The sequence below is a fragment of the Rosa chinensis genome, chromosome 6 (genome assembly GCF_002994745.2).
Source record: "Rosa chinensis cultivar Old Blush chromosome 6, RchiOBHm-V2, whole genome shotgun sequence".
Classification (NCBI taxonomy): Eukaryota; Viridiplantae; Streptophyta; class Magnoliopsida; order Rosales; family Rosaceae; genus Rosa; species Rosa chinensis.
This window is the reverse complement of record NC_037093.1, coordinates 35,283,247-35,299,474: the sequence shown is the minus strand read 5'-3', so window position 1 is coordinate 35,299,474 and position 16,228 is coordinate 35,283,247. Positions and strand designations below refer to the sequence as shown.

General features: G+C 36.5%; 2 protein-coding genes across 6 annotated transcripts; one reads left to right on the top strand and one right to left on the bottom strand.

Annotated features, from left to right (window-relative positions):
• Positions 1 to 5,536: 5,536 nt before the first annotated feature.
• LOC112170248 (probable choline kinase 1) lies at positions 5,537 to 10,283 on the top strand. 5 transcript variants are annotated; one of them, XM_024307461.2, is made up of 9 exons: positions 5,537 to 5,953; positions 6,462 to 6,577; positions 6,638 to 6,871; positions 7,853 to 7,974; positions 8,065 to 8,260; positions 8,918 to 9,035; positions 9,161 to 9,208; positions 9,707 to 9,807; positions 9,924 to 10,283. In XM_024307461.2, exons 2-9 carry the CDS (start codon positions 6,521 to 6,523, stop codon positions 10,032 to 10,034), a joined length of 987 nt encoding a protein of 328 aa, XP_024163229.1. In that variant the 5' UTR covers positions 5,537 to 5,953; positions 6,462 to 6,520; the 3' UTR covers positions 10,035 to 10,283. The 5 variants fall into 5 exon arrangements, with proteins under 5 accessions (XP_024163229.1, XP_024163225.1, XP_024163230.1 ...); XM_024307462.2 differs by lacking the exon at positions 5,537 to 5,953 and adding an exon at positions 5,995 to 6,133; XM_024307457.2 differs by having other exon boundaries at positions 5,541 to 5,953; positions 6,462 to 6,871.
• Positions 10,284 to 11,199: 916 nt separating this feature from the next.
• LOC112170246 (dehydrogenase/reductase SDR family member 12) lies at positions 11,200 to 14,585 on the bottom strand. The gene is made up of 10 exons (XM_024307455.2): positions 14,413 to 14,585; positions 14,261 to 14,322; positions 13,737 to 13,856; positions 13,530 to 13,629; positions 13,315 to 13,395; positions 13,032 to 13,081; positions 12,782 to 12,932; positions 12,640 to 12,696; positions 11,778 to 11,899; positions 11,200 to 11,682 (listed from the first exon to the last, which is right to left on the bottom strand). Exons 1-10 carry the CDS (start codon positions 14,518 to 14,520, stop codon positions 11,466 to 11,468), a joined length of 1,068 nt encoding a protein of 355 aa, XP_024163223.1. The 5' UTR covers positions 14,521 to 14,585; the 3' UTR covers positions 11,200 to 11,465.
• Positions 14,586 to 16,228: the final 1,643 nt, after the last annotated feature.

Here is a 16,228-nt window from a genome sequence, read left to right as displayed (position 1 = left end):
TCCGCTCCGACCTCCTCTCCCGCCACTCCGACCTCCTCTCCCATCTCTCCTCCCTCCAGCACGCCGACCACGCCCTTTCCACCGTCCGATCCTCCGTCCACACCCGATTTGAGCTCTCCGACCCCCTCCGCTCCAGCACCGCCCTCACTCTCTAGCTCTCCAACCTCCACGCCACCTCCGAGCTCCTCCACCACACCCTCCGCCTCTCCAAGAAGCTCTGCGACCTAGCCGCCGACCCCGAGAAGATCGATCTCGCCAAGGCCGCCCAGCTGCATTGCGAGATCTTGGCATTCTACGACGAGTACGATCTCTCCGGCATCGAAGTCGTTGAGGAGGAGCTCGGCTGGGTCAGAGAGACCGGCGACAAGTTGCGCGGCGAGGCCATGAAGGCGTTGGAGCTAGGGATGGAGGGGTTGAATCAGGGGGAGGTGGCCATCAGGTTGCAGGTGTTCTCCGGTGGTTGCAGAGGGAAGAAGAGAGAGGGAGCGAGAGGTCAGGGAGAGAGAGAAGGAGGGAGAGAGAAAATATAAAAAAAAAAGGGGAGAAAAATTAAAAAAATAGAGAAAAAAATTAAAATAATAATAAAAATAGGAAATGAGGGGCATAATAGTCATTTCGGATCATTTTGGACTTGTTATATGAGAATTTGATAGAGTAAGGACTATTCAGTTTAATTTAAAAGGCGAGGGACCAAACTGTTTTTAAGGGAAAAGTACGAGGAGTAACAAGTATTTAACCCAAAAAAAAATTAGCATATAGTGAGCCAATTTACCACATCAATGAAATGTTCAGCTTAGTAACCTTTAGAATGCAAGTAGTGTATAATTAGTGCATAATTAAAAACTGAAACCATATTTGCAAAAACGTAAGTGATCGATGACATGAAGACAATCACTAACCTTTAGTAGAATGCACTAGTCCGATCAATCCCTCTATCATTATTTGTAGTCCATTATAACATATTGGCAATTTCCACTGTGACTACAACATGCATGTCCAAGCTTATGAGGGTACCACTATAGAAAAACAAGTGCACCATTTGTTTCTTTCTACTTAAGCTAACCAGCTTTGTAGAGCATATAATTTGAGCTCTTAGCATGATGGCTAGTGGATGAACATGAGAAAATGATGTTGTTACATAACAAAGTGAAAACCCACACTTTAATATAAATACCTTTGAAGGGAGATATGGTTACAGGTGTTACTGTACTGACCCTTGCATCAGGGGGGTCCTCTTTCTTGATTGACAGTCCATTAGATAATACAGGATTGCTATCAATGATGGCCACCTTCAAGTGCTTCGTCAACGGCATTCTTGCTAAAAGGACACAAGAATAGACCATAAATATACAAAAATATATATATATATATATATATATATATATATATATTAGTATGTCACTGTAGAAATCTGCATATAACAAACTGTGCAACAAAAGTAATTGTTACCAGTTCATCTGTCTATCCACTCTAAATGTCAGAATACACATTAGAATCTCAAAGACAAGCACATAGAGGCCAAAAATTCACGAGCATGAATTTGTCAGATGATATTAACCATAAGTACAACTAGATTATTAGAACAACTTGCCTACCAAATCTAACACAATAGACTACACAACACACAAAATAACTGAAGTGATGAAAACATACACAAAAGACCAACTACGCAAGGAACTAGCTAGGGCCATGCCAACCATGCCTCCTCCAACAATAGCAATGTCATACGGTTCACTTTTATTTGAAGATTTCTGTTGTGCCACATGATCTTGTGGTTTAAAAAGAATCATCAATCATCAAATCCCCAACCACGGAACAATATTACAATTCTTGCAAGTTACTAATATGTAGTACAGAATACTAGCTTCCAGTTCAACATAATCGATAGCTAAAAATCCATGAAACAAAATACCAAGTGCAATTTCCACAAGAAAAATAAAACAAGGGTGAAAAATTCAAGAGCTTTACATTGCTTGGTTGAGCACCATCGAAGCTGGAGACTTTAGCAGCTGCATTAGTACAGAAACCCTTATGTGAAAGTTTCAATCTGTATGCATTTTTGACAAGCTTTCTTCACATGACAACAGATACCCAACATTATAGAAATCAAAGCATAAACCAATAGAGCAATATAGAAATCAAGTAAAATTGTAAAGTAAAGAAGTCACTCACCTCAAATCCTAAACATGACCAGAACTAGAATGAAAACAAGGCTCTAGAAGTTCTGCCCAAGTTCTTTCAATTCTTCAACATCCAGAATTTCGATGGTGAAATTCCATGATCATGAGATCAAATTCTCACATCTTCCTAGTTGGAGTACCCAAAACTCCTAGACCAAAATCCTATTTTAGAACAGAAACTCTCCATAAGACTGACTCATCATCGAGCCCAAAATCTCTATCTCTTTCTCCCTTCCCATCTTCTTCTTTTCTTTTCTTCTCTCCCTTTCTCCTCCTTTGTTCGTTGTCCTTGTTCCTTTTTCTTCTTCTTTTTTCCTTTCTCGTCTAATCCCCTTCATCCCCAGTTGACAGCAACTCATCCTTATCCCTTGATTAGAAAACCAAAACCACTAACAACCAAAATCATATTGAAAAAAATCAAGGAATCAGATTAGATTAGGGTTTATGGAATTAGGGTTTACTTACCCGCATTGGACGATGAAGGACTCGTAGTCCCAAAAATCCTTGCGGCCAAGGACGTTGATGTCAACGGAGACGCGAGCTTTAGACATAGCTGCGAGATTAGGAGGCGAGATTTGAGTGGGCTTGGGTTAAAGGAGAGGAAACCAATTTGTTTTTTTGTTCTGTTGTAATAAGCAAGCTAAGAGGGAGTTCGATATGGGTGAGGAGGGAATCTGAAAATTGGATGAGGAGGGGATCTGAAAAATGGGTGAGGAGGGAATCTGAAAAATGTGCAGCGCGAAACCATTCTTTTTGGTTTGATAAATTTGTCGGGGAGAGAGAAATCATTAAAAGTTTTTAATTCCTTCATGTTGTGCCAAAAAAAAATAGTTCCAACAAAATCCAAAGCCAATTTACTCTTTGACGAGACGACAGATATATGTTGTCTGAATACAAACAAAAAAAAGAAGTTACGACCCAAAATGAAATCAATTTATCTCCTTTGACGAGACGACAGATAACTGTTGTTTGAAAATAAACTTAAGGGGAAATATCACCAATGGTCACTGAGTTATGACTTATTCGACACTTAACTCACTGTATTTTCAACAATATCACTTAACTCACTCAGTTTTACATCCGTCTTTCACTTAACTCACTGCCGTTAATTCTACCGTTAGAAACCGTTAAAATTGAGGGTATATTTGTCAAAACACTTAAAAATCATTTTTAACTTAAAAAAACTATATTTATTAGACTTTTTTTCACTTTCTGAAATTTCTAATAAAAAATGATTTTTTTAACTTAAATATAATTTGAAAAAAAAATTGTCTTTTTTTTAAAAAAAAAAGTTAGAAATGCCTTTTTTTAGTGTTTAGATAAATATACCCTCAATTTACATTTATTAGACTTTTTTCAATTTTTTAAATTTCTGAGATTTCTAATAAAAAATGATTTTTTAAACATAAATATAATTTGAAAAAAAAATTGTCTTTTTTTTTATTTTTTATTTTTTATAAAAAAGTTAGAAATGCATTGTTTTAGTGTTTAGACAAATATACCCTCAATTTTAATAGTTTTTAACGGCAGAATTAACGACAGTGAGTTAAGTGAAAGACGGATGTAAAACTGAGTGAGTTAAGTGATATTGTTGAAAATACAGTAAGTTAAGTGTCGAATAAGTCATAACTCAGTGACCATTGGTGATGTTTTCCCAAAACTATACTTAATTCTCAAAACTAACTTACCATGGTATCTTGCTATATTCAGACGACAGTTTTTACACTGTCTGTCGTTAAATTATATCAGACGACAGAAACTAACCTGTCTGTCGTCTGAGCTCTGTCATCTGACGAGGTTATTGGCATAGTGTATATTGAAATTATGGTATATAGTATATTGAAGGTCTATAATTAAAAAGTAATTTGACACATAAAAAAATAAAAATAATACCCAATCCGTTCTTCACTATTCTCGGGTTACTTGGGGTAATTAATTTAAGTATTTTGTTTGTGTTTAGTTATTTTTTATAAAAATTTAATATATATTCATTTGGTCAACTAATGAAATAATTTTTTTCTCAAACAATTAATAGGATTAACCAATGGAAGTAGTAAGTAAATGTAGATATTCACTAATTAAATTCAATTCTAGCTCTCTTTTTTTTAACCAAGTTTAATTTAGTTTTATAAAAGGTTTGTAAAAAAAATATAAAAAATAGGAATAATTGACGGAATGCAATATAAATTCTATTCTAGCTCTTTCATCCCTACTTTAACGGAATAATTGACGGAAGTACTAAAATGACTAACGGAGAGATACTACAGATACCACTAGACTCTCTGAAAATTTGTAGGTACCAAAAAGTGCATTTCGTGATAGTTCGGGTACCATTTCAGGATTTTACCAAAAAAAAAAAACCAAGAACAAACGATACTCGAAAGAAAGTCGACACGAGAAGCGAAAAAAAATCCTTAAAAAAAAAAAATCAAAACTGGGGCACTAAACAAAAGACACTCACAGTTTCTCCAACAAAAAAACGGCGGCCAATCAGAGACGGATCAACCAACATGTAGAGAAGCGGAGAGAAAAAGAGAGCGAGAGAAGCAGTGAGAGTGGAGTCGCAAAACCACGGATGGAAAGAAAAAAACTGGTGAGAAATGAGCCACACACCTTGAAATAGGGCTAAAATAATAACAAGAGCAAAATCGTCTCTCCATAGGCGGAGAAAAAATAGGAAGGCACAAGAGTAAGAGCAATACAGTCCCCAATTTTCACGCACTAAACGCTAAACGAAATGAACAGTGCAATCAACTACGCGCTTTATATTATAGCAAAACTCAAGCTCAAAATAATCCAAAACTGTAGAAGAGGCATACAACTAACTTACATATATAGTGAAAGATGATCACTTCGTGCGATTTCTCGTTCGAACAGAGAAACCAACAACACAAAAATTGAGGTTCAAAACCGAAATCAAAACCTTCACATCACTCTACAAGTTCAACAAGAAACTTAACGACACATTATAGTTGGATAGGCACTGAATGGAATGGAATGGACTGGACCTATCAAAAGGGGTTGGAGCGATTCGGCCGACATAGCATGTTCCGTGTACACGCAGCAACACATGTTTTGACTTTGAGAACAACACCACCAAGAAATTCTACGCGTTCGATCATATTCCAACTCTACATTCATATTCAATTATTCTTCATATTAATACCCAGAACGAAAAGGAAAGAACTCTCACAAAATCTGGGCCCGGCAAAAGCCGTAATCCATATGGTCCATAGATAATGCACAACAAAGAAAAGAAAGGACTCTACACGCGTCTCATAGCTATTTCTTGTTTGACTCGCTTGACATTATCTCTGTTTACTTTGTGTACGTTTACCTTAATTGGAATTGGTCAATCTGTCTTGGGATTCCAAAAATCTCTCTCATTCAGAATCTACACCCAAGATTCCAAATTTTCTGCAGTCCTTCTGCTTCCTCCTCCCATTTGGGTTTTTGCTGTATACTTCTCACATTCCTCGCAGCTATTAACTTTCTTTGCTTTTAGGCAGAAAGAGCCAAAGAAAAAGTCAGTTTTTGGACTTTTTTTCTTGGAAATTTTTTTTTTTCTTGGGATACTTCTTCTCCTCACACGACCCCACCCGATTATATAATTGGTGGAAACGTTCCTGGGTTCTGTTTGCTTCTTCGTTTTGAGCCATTCTTTCTATTATTCTATATCAAAGAATCTCTAACCTTGAATATAAATAAGGGTCTCTCTCCAGTTTGTCATCAACCTGCAGCTTTCTTGGACTCTCTCCTGCTCGTCCTGTAAGGTGTGAATTCTGTTTCAATTCGTTAAATTCAACTCCATGGCTTGTTTTCTGTTGTTTTGATCTTTCAAGCTCTTTTCTTTAATACAACAAGATTGATTTTCAAGTTAGCATTTCAGTTACATGTTACTATTAGAAACCAAGATTGTAGCTTTGAGCTTATTCTAGTTTCTTGATTCTTGGGTGAGTTTATTTTTCATTTTTTGCTCAACAGTTTTTCAATTCCATTACTTGCATGCTGGATTAATCGGCTGAATTTCGTTGTTTTGGTTATGTACATGGTTTCCGGTTGGGTTTTCTTTTATTAGTTGTAGTTGATCAGCTGGAATTTTTAACATGTAATAAGCATTTAAGATTTCAGAATTAGTGATCATCATCAGGTTGAAGACATTTTCTGTCTTTCTAGTTTTTTTTTTTTTCAATTCTAATATAAGATGTGTTGAGTGATTCAGCAAATGTGATCAGAATTGCATATGAGGGAAGTTAATAGCTTCGATTTTGTGCTACGCAGGTCGAACTTTGTTTGCAAAGAATTCGCTCTCTTTGTTTCACTGTTTTGAAATATACACAATGGCCATAAAGGACATTGGTTTCATTGAAGGTTGTCTTCCTGAGGAATTAAAGAAGGTACTTCTTTCTCTAGCTTCTGAATGGGGGGATGTAGTGGATGACATGAATGCCTTGCAGGTCATCCCGTTGAAGGGGGCCATGACTAATGAGGTGTATCAATTAAATTGGCCGACTAGGAATGGTGATCAACTCCGGAAAGTTCTGATCCGGGTTTATGGCGAAGGGGTTGACCTGTTTTTTAATAGGGATGATGAAATTAGGACCTTTGAGTGCATGTCCAAGCACGGTCAGGGGCCGCGTCTTCTTGGACGGTTCCCAGATGGTCGTCTTGAGGAGTTCATTCATGCTAGGGTACGTGAATCTCTTTCTGTGGTGTCATTTCATAATGTTATCTTCTTTTTAGTATGAGTTGATTTAAGTCTTTAATGATGATGTTCTTTGGAATACTTTCATTAGTTCTGATATAATTATCATAATTGTCATACTTTACTTTATTCTTTAAAGATAGTGGCACACTGATACTATATTAGTATTTTGTTGCTTGAATAAGAATAAGTTCAATATGCACTTTAGACTTTAGAACTATAATGAACTGTGCTGAGTGTAAAGGTCAAAGTATCCTTGACCTTTTTTTTTTTTTTGAAAATGAGTTACTGTACCTTAACTTTTTGTGTTTTTGAGTTATGACCATGGGTATCTGGTTCCCTTATATTTCTGTTAAAGGAGAGGTGTTAGTCATCTGAAGGATCTTTCTAAATTATTCAATTATTGTGAATAAGACTGCAAAATCCTAAACAATAAGTATTTAAAAGCTGACTGCTAGGCCCAAGTTTACAGGATTATATATACTGAAATATGTATTGTATACATAGAATATAACTTGTTTCCAAATGTATAGAAACCCAGATAACACAATTGGCAATAAATCATACAGCAATCATTATAGGTAATGAAGATGTAACAGATGGTGTTCTTTCCCACTTTCTCCTTCCACTTGTCTGAATGGTTTAGCTGCACCTTATGGATCATCTAATTTGAAAAGTTTAGCAGAACCAAACAATGAAACAAGATGCATTTCATATTTAAGTTTCATCAGCTGATCATGGTAGCTAAAATATCAGGTTTGTATAAACTCTAAAGAAGTACACAACTTCCAAGTTTGTTTATCCTTCGAACAATAGTTAGGGCCCAAAGTCCTGATTTGTCTTCAAAAGGAAGATAAAATGTACGTAGTCAAAAAAAGAATCGTTGAGGTCCAGCACAATCTTTTTCTCTATCCCATTGGAGATATACAATTTATGTAACAGCTTTTTATCTTCATCAAATTCTCAGACACTATCAGCTGCTGACCTCCGTGATCCTGAAATATCTGCTATCATAGCAGCTAAGATGAGAGAGTTCCACAATCTGGATATGCCTGGTTCAAGAAATGTAGTACTTTGGGACAGAATGAGGTCATTTATATATTTTAAAAGTTACTTTTCCCCTCCAGAATCATTATTATAATAATTATTGTTTAACGCAGTTTACTGTTTGTTTCACAGAAACTGGCTTAGTGAGGCTAAAACTTTGTGTTCAATAAAGGACAAAAAGGATTTTGGGTTGGATACTTTGGAGGAAGAAATTAATATGTTGGAGAAGAAACTGTCAGAGGACTATCAAGATATTGGGTTCTGTCACAACGACCTGCAGTATGGTAACATAATGATGGATGAAGAGACCAGATCAATCACTATAATCGTGAGTTTCTTATTCCATTCTTGTTAATTGTTACTGTGGTTTTAGAAGTTATCTTAGTTTCTTCTCTTCCAGATTTTTTTTTTCTTGTCATGTTCTTTGTTACATATCTACCTCATTATCAGGGAAACTGTTATTTTATGAGAAACTTCAGTATTGATTACATGTGATATTACCTATGACCGGTAATGCTTGGTGCAGTCAACCTGGATTTAATACTTTTAACTTGGACATCAACTAATTTAGCATATGCTTTTTCATAATCACTTATTGGTGTCAACTTCTTGAATAATAGGAAATATGTATAAAGGTCTTGTAGAGTAAATATTCTACCTTCAATACATTACAATGGTGCCTGAACAGAATGAACCCCAGAATCAAATTTTCAGAATGTTATCTTCTGTTTTTATTGTTTAAACAAAACAGAACACTGAAAGCCAAATGAGACTTCTTGCTCACCCATTTCTGGTTTTAATGAACCTGGACCGTCTGATTTAATTGATGAAATGCGTCTTATTATTGAAGAGAAGTTGTGCATAGTCCTTTTCCAGAAAGGAGTCACCAGTGACTTCTCTTCAATATGTTTTAGTTCCATGTTATAGACATCTGTTGCTGTGACTAAATCATAATTAACGTATGTTGTTTCTTAAATGTTTCCAGGATTATGAATATGCCAGTTACAATCCTGTTGCTTATGACCTTGCAAATCATTTCTGTGAAATGGTAGCAAACTACCACTCTGACGTACCTCACTTTTTGGACTATAAGAAATATCCAGGTAACTGTTGGTCGATCTTTTAACCGGTTGTTCTTCATTTCTTTTTCTCCTACTTGAAATCTAGAACTCAATATAGTTGCAAACAAGGAATAAGTATTTTGGTCTTATTGATTCCATTTCTTCAGATCTGGAGGAGCGCCAGAGATTTGTGCGTCTATATCTGAGCTCTGCAGGTTAGCCTATAAGTTCCCCAACCTCTCTGTCAGTTGTATGAGTGTCTTAACACCGGCCATTGATGTTGGACATTGTTCTTATATTTGACTGTTTAAGTTTCCCATTTGTGGTACTACAAGTCTACAACAAAATTACATTTTTAAAGCTTCAACAGATGTTGCTCATAGTATCTGAAGTAGCTTATGAATCAAGGATTTCTGTAGGTAATACATTTGAAAGATAGGGATTAGTATCTGCATCCTTAATTCATTCTTGTTCAGTACAGTTCCAAAGAGGAAAGGTCTCTCTTTATTTAACAAACTCACTGGTTTAACTGGGAGGAAATTTTGCAATTCTTAGTATAGTTTTCAGGCTACCAATTGCAAGTTAGAGTTTGACTTATGGTAAAGTTGTAGGTTCTTAGGAAAACCAGGGAGCAAAGTCTTATAAATTAACGGTCTTCTTTGAGAACTTTTAGTAATTCCGAAGCTTACTTTTATCCATCTTTCCATATATAGGGTACGATCCCAGTGATGCTGAGGTGGTGCAGTTAGTCAACAAAGTAGAGCAGTACACATTGGCAAACCATCTCTTTTGGGGATTATGGGGAATAATCTCGGTAACAATTTCTACGCTTTCTGATTACAGTTCTGTTGACAATAGCCTGTGTATGCATGTGAGTGCCTATGCATTTGCTAATGGTGTGATATAGATAAGTCTATTGCTGGTTTTCAGGGGTATGTTAACAAAATTGAATTTGACTACATGGAGTATGCGAGGCAGCGGTTTCAGCAATACTGGTTAAGAAAGCCAGCATTATTGGGTTCTTCAGGTGTTTCCGGGTGACAGAATCAATAGTCTTTGTAGCATTTGTCATGTAGAGGGCTTTCGGGTTCTTACCTGTGATGTTCATATAAAATGTAGCTGTGAATGCCTTTGACAGCACATAAAATCCGTACTGGATGAGACTTGTAAATAATGTTTTGTTTCTCCTTGGTTTGCTAATAACTTGTACAATTACTCATTAACTAAGCAGCATTGGGTGCTCTAGTGAGCTTTATTGTATAGCATGAAAGAGTTTTTATTGGATGATCACAACCAGTACCTGAATTTTTTGATTTCATTTTAAATGGTACCTAAGGCCACCTTCGGTCACTATTCCGGCCAAAAAAACTAAATCTAAATAAACAAAAAACAAAAAAAGCAAGTTCAAGCCAAGTCTATTAACTTGTACAATTACTCATTAACTAAGCAACATTGGGTGCTCTAGTGAGCTTTATTGTATAGCATGAAAGAGTTTTTATTGGATGATCACAACCAGTACCTGAACTTTTTGATTTCATTTTAAATGGTACCCAAGGCTACCTTCGATCACTATTCTGGCCAAAAAAACTAAATCTAAAAAACCAAAAAACAAAAAAAATAAGTTCAAGGCAAGTCTATTACCAAAAAATCATCACTATATATGATCGCAATCCTCGAAATCATCACTATGATCGCCTTCCATGTCCTTTTTAGTCGGAATAGTGATCGGAGGTGGCTCTAGGTACCATTTAAAATGAAATCGAAAAAGTTTGGGTACTGATTGTGATCAAAATTAAAGTTCAGGTACCATCGATAAAATTGAGGTACAGTTCAGGTACCATTTGTGATAATAACTTTAAGAATTAAGCAGAGCTTTGGGCTTCTACGTGATTGTGCCTAAGCATATATAATTAGGAGAATATTTTGCAACAGTGATCTTGGTCTCTTCACCAATGGCTTCAATTCTTGCTTCAATTTATTTCAACAAGAGAGTTTTTGTTCTAGTGAGTTTGACCGCATCATGATGCAAAATTGCAAATGTCCTTGACCCACTTGTGACTACAATTCCGCCATTTTGAACTGGGTAAATTTTTTAAATAGCCATTGAGGTTCACAGTCGGTGTTTGTTTTCCTAGGAATCTACAACAGATAAAACTGAAAAGGTTTTGCCCCTTCATAAAGAACTCTGATAATCCAAGAGAGAATATATTTTATTTTTCTTTTGAATAATACATAGCCCATATATGCTCATCTCGAGCTCAATGTCCAAGTGTATATCACCACCCTCTTAACTAATCTTTGCTACATATCTTTCTACAACAATAGCCTCAATCCAATTATAGCACTGCATAGAACATGGAAGGGGTAAATGTTAGTCTGATTTTAGTTTGGTTCGTCTCCTTTCCATCAAATTGGCCATCACTGACTATACTTAAAATATCTGCAAGGATCAAAAATTACTATACAGGTTTCCTAATCTTGTGCAGAGATACCAGATAAGCGTCGTAGACTGTCAATAACCGAGTCAATTACACCATGAGAGCCACTGGTAGCTGCAAACATCAGGTGTTTAGGTGCTTCTGCTCTATCAAAATAAAATGCACCTGATACCAATTTCTCTTTTGGCTGCAAAGCTAGCCAAATAATGGTGTCTGCACCTTCATCGTTTGTTCTAAGTTTTCCCGAAAGACTAAAACAGATATAAAAGGAAGAAATAAGAGTAGAACCAAAAAAAAAAAGAAAAAAAAAAGGCAGATATAATGCGATAGGTGAAATGTTCCATACGCTTCAGAGAAACTCGGCAAACTTTTGGCAACCCCAGGTGTCTCAGCCCAACCAGGGTGCATAGAATAGAATCCAATCCCCTTGTTTTTGTTTATTTCAGCCCATTTCTCAGTTAGTGCCACCTGGGAAAAAAAAATATTAGCTCCAGAAAATAGCTTGAAAGAATATAAGTAATATTCAAACAGTTCCACCTACAAGCATTTTAAGTTTCTTTAGTTGAGCAGTAACAAGTATCTAGAGACCTAGTATTGTACTTGTAAACTGGTGATCGAAACAAAAATGTATAACTTTTTTCTCCCCAACATTGATTTAAATATATCACATATATAATTATAGATCTGAATTAAGGACATCCGCTGTCCCTAACATTGATTTTAGAGATCTGACATTCATTAATTTCAGAACATCAACGAATGTTATTTGATGCTCAGAAATTACTAGATATAAAGTTTGAAGATAAAACTAGAAGAAATTAATATGTTGGACAATACCACGGATGTCTTTCGACTTTCTAAACCCAATACAGTATTACTAGACCCAAATCAAAATCATAGCTGTCAAAGCCAACAATAATATGATGGACAATATTTGAATTTAGAAAACCCAAAGCCTAAGAGGACCAAGAACACTGTAGTGTCAATCATTGTATGTGAAATTTATATGGGCAGTTTCATGTAAAAAGAATCTTCCTGGAGTTGCTATATTCAATGCATTAGTTCTACTCCACCTTAAGTTTAGAGCAGATATAGCTGCACCCCAATATCCAATTCATCCTTTGTGACATTTGGTGAAACATCATCATAAGAAGATAAGAATCACTAAAAGCATTTAAACTTATTATGCCTGTCAAAGATTATCAAACCTGAACTCGCTTGTTTCGAGCATACTGCTCCACCCCATTGAAGTTGCCATCAGTGAACTGCATTAGACAGATACATTATAATTTTTGAAGTATCAGAGAGACAGAATGCTGTTGCTAACTAGATTTTTGTAAAAGCAGTTACCTGTAAATCTTTGGTCAAGGGAACTGTGTACATTCCACCAGAGGAAACAGTAATAACTCGAGCATCAGGTGCTGCTTTCTCCAGCAATGGCAACATCAGTTCAGTCATGGCATAGGTGCCCAACACATTTGTGGCAAAGTTCAACTCCAACCTGGCATTTCAAATAAGCAAAAGGTTATCATTATATTAAACCAAAGAGAAAGAATATAGAATGTCTAAAAGTTGAATATGCAAGTAATCAAGGACTCACCCTTCTGATGTGGTAACTCTATCATGCTCAAGCATGCCTGCGTTGTTAACCTACAGGCGACACCATATTAGCTCTCTCAAATTCTTGGAAAAAAAAAAGAAGACAAACAAGCGCTGAATGGCCAACTAATGTAATGAGTTTCTTCCAAAAGAAAATACCACAGAACCACAAAATATATAAATAGAAAGAAGAACAATAATCTAAGGAGTTTAGAATAGCAACATGCAGGCACTGTATTTCACTACAACACCATGTTTCTACCAGAAAAGAATGGATAACTTACCAATACATGAACTGGCACATTTTTTAAGGAAAACGTGGATGCAAATGATTTGACATCACTAACAGATGAAAGATCGCAGACCTGGAAAATAATAGTATATTAAGCCATCTATTATCAAAACACAGTTTATCAGATTGCTGCTTAGAGCATAAAACTAACTATCGAGTTAGCGATAGTCAGTGAATAATTAAGACACAAAAGTGGATGACATATACCTCCAAATGAACATTTTGGTTACCAGTTTTAGATTGAATTTTAGATTGTGCTGCTTCACCTCTCTCCTTGTTTCGACAGACCATATACACAGTTGCCCCACTTTAAGATAATAGAACATTATGTAAAAAGAAAAATTAGTTCTTTAAGGTATACTTTCTAAAAACTGGAAGTTCAAAAACCACCAAAAACTAAGACAAGAAAAGCACCGTGATGCAAGTCCCTCAGCAGTCGCAAAACCAAGGCCTGAATTAGCTCCTGTTACAATGCAGTTTTTCCCGTCTCCCCGTATTTCCATGTCCTCCGACTTGAAATTCTTTGAATGTTCTCTACAATGCACATACTTCAACATAGATTACTTCAACCTAACAAAGATGTCGGACTGACCAGCACGAATGCTTCTAGGTTACATAAATCAGCATTGAACACTTGCATTGTTGACCAATCTCCTTAAGATGGAAAGGATACAAGAGAAACCACCCATTTATGTACTTAAATGCATTACATTGTGATTCCGATTCATGATCAATCTTCCTTAACTATTTGACAAACTCATGAAATTGAGCATCTACCACGTATATATGCTTTACTTGTATCAGTTAAAGAGTATATACTTTCTAGAGTAGACTGAACAAAGTAAATAAACAGATTATCTATAACATACAAGTCAGTTCAAAAGCTATTAACCATCCCAACGAATAAATAGACATAAAGGACTAAAATTGAACATTACATGAAACCAGACTTGGTGAAATTCAGGTACCCATATGTACCAAAAGCCGTTTGTCTCCATGCCTGCAACAGAAAACAGAAACTAGAAATTATGGAAGCAAACACAGAATCATAACTGGAACATCAAAACTTGAGATGTGAATATATGGGGACCTTGAGAAGAAACATTGTAAGCGCTCTAGGGGATATGCGAAGTTCAAGTCTGAGAGTCGAACAAGTATTGCTCGGGGCTTTAGCCTTTTTGAGTGGAAGATCTCTCATGGGTTAATACTTTGGTCAGCAGAAGTAACTGTGCCGCCAATATGCGGAATGAGTCCACCCACTGAACTTACCGTTAACGATATGCCACGTAGCAGAAAATACTGCCTACTAATTCTATATAATTTCATGTGGTGGCCGTATCCACCGATTATTGTTTGGTACGTGAAAAAATGTAAAATATTCTTTCTACTTCCCAGTCGATTTTCGGTTGGCCACGCTATTTGTTTAACCATTTTTTAGGTCTGTAACTTTAGATCCAGAAACCGGCAAAACCGCCCCAATTTGAATTGAAAATATCGGTTCGATCTGATTAGTTAAAAAATATCGTCCCCGTTCACATGGTCACCTACTGACCAAATATCATTTGGTCAGCCACCGTTCGATTGAGATCAGACGGTTGACAGCTCTCATCTCAGATTTCATCACTTAGCTGTCAACCGTCCGATGTCAATCGAACGGTGACTGACCAAATATTATTTGGTCAGTAGGTGACCAGGTGATCATGACTGTAAAAAATATATATATTTTGTAAAATCGAACTGTCGAAGTTTTTCCGGTTCGGTTTTAGTTCTTACTTTTCTTAACTATCAAGAACTGCCAAAACCGATACATATATGCAACTATATAAGGCTTACCCTCGGAAGGCATCGAATCTTTCTTCTTTCAATTCAAAAAAAAAAAAAACACCTTACCTAGTTGTCCACTTCTCTGAATTCTCAAGTCCCTTACCCAGATGAAATCGAGGATTCAGTTCCTGATTTCAATTCAGATCGACCATCTCTTTTCGATCAAAAAACTCAATTCTTGCTCTACAAAATCTCTAACTCAGTTCATCCCTCTTTGAATAATGAGAAAATTACTGGTCACTCCCTCTACTTTTAGGACGTCAACAATTCAGTCCATACTATCCTAATTTTAACAAAAAAAAAAAAAAAATTGCCCCTCTTTCTCACACAATGTGATTTAAAATGACTATTTTACCCCTCAGTTCCTTCTTTCTACTCTCTCTCTCTCTGATTTTGTACTCACTCACATCTCCATAAGACCTTGAGCTCCTCATTCCTCCTCCATTATCACAGTCATAAGATCTAGTACCACTACCACTCTTCCTCTCGAAAAACATCAAATCAAGCCTCTCGTTCTGGAATACGGGTCGCCGTCGTTCATGAGGAGGTGCACTAGCATCGACCCTTGAGTGCCATGATCCAGTCGCGCATCTTCCTCAGTCACTTCGACACCGCCGATAGGCACGCCTGCTGGTCTAGTCCTTGACGACTCCAATCGCCTTCCGGATCGGAGGCTCAGCCACCGCTTGCAGACCAACGAAACTCGGCTTCAATATGGACTCTTTGGGGAGCCTAATTGCATAGCTACAAATCTGACCAACTCACCGACCTTCTGTAATTTCAACAGTAGTATTGGGCGTATCAGGTCGGGTCTCTCCACCGCAAACACCGTTGTTTTGTGACATTCCTCCTCCTTCTCTTCTTCTTTTGCTAATACTGATCTTTTGAATCTCATTTTAACATTCTTGTTCTTCTTGGGTCATTTTCTTTCTGCATCACATGTTCTAGAAAGAGCGAAGTTTCACATCAATTAGGAGAGAAAGAGAGAGAGAAGTAGAAAACATAATAAAACAAATAAAAAAAAATTAAGGGGTCGTGACCACTTTCCCAATTTCAGCTTAAAAATTGCCCACTTACTCCAC

Bases quoted from the DNA above. Each gene is read 5' to 3' on its own strand.
- LOC112170248 (XM_024307457.2), top strand. From the start codon at position 6,521: ATGGCCATAAAGGACATTGGTTTCATTGAAGGTTGTCTTCCTGAGGAA. The intron at 7,975-8,064 runs GTCATTTATATA...TTTGTTTCACAG, and splicing joins GTACTTTGGGACAGAATGAG to AAACTGGCTTAGTGAGGCTA. The intron at 9,036-9,160 runs GTAACTGTTGGT...CCATTTCTTCAG, and splicing joins GGACTATAAGAAATATCCAG to ATCTGGAGGAGCGCCAGAGA.
- LOC112170246 (XM_024307455.2), bottom strand. From the start codon at position 14,520: ATGAGAGATCTTCCACTCAAAAAGGCTAAAGCCCCGAGCAATACTTGT. The intron at 13,630-13,736 runs GTGCTTTTCTTG...ATTATCTTAAAG, and splicing joins GCTGAGGGACTTGCATCACG to TGGGGCAACTGTGTATATGG. The intron at 12,697-12,781 runs GTAACTGCTTTT...TGTCTAATGCAG, and splicing joins CCTTGACCAAAGATTTACAG to TTCACTGATGGCAACTTCAA.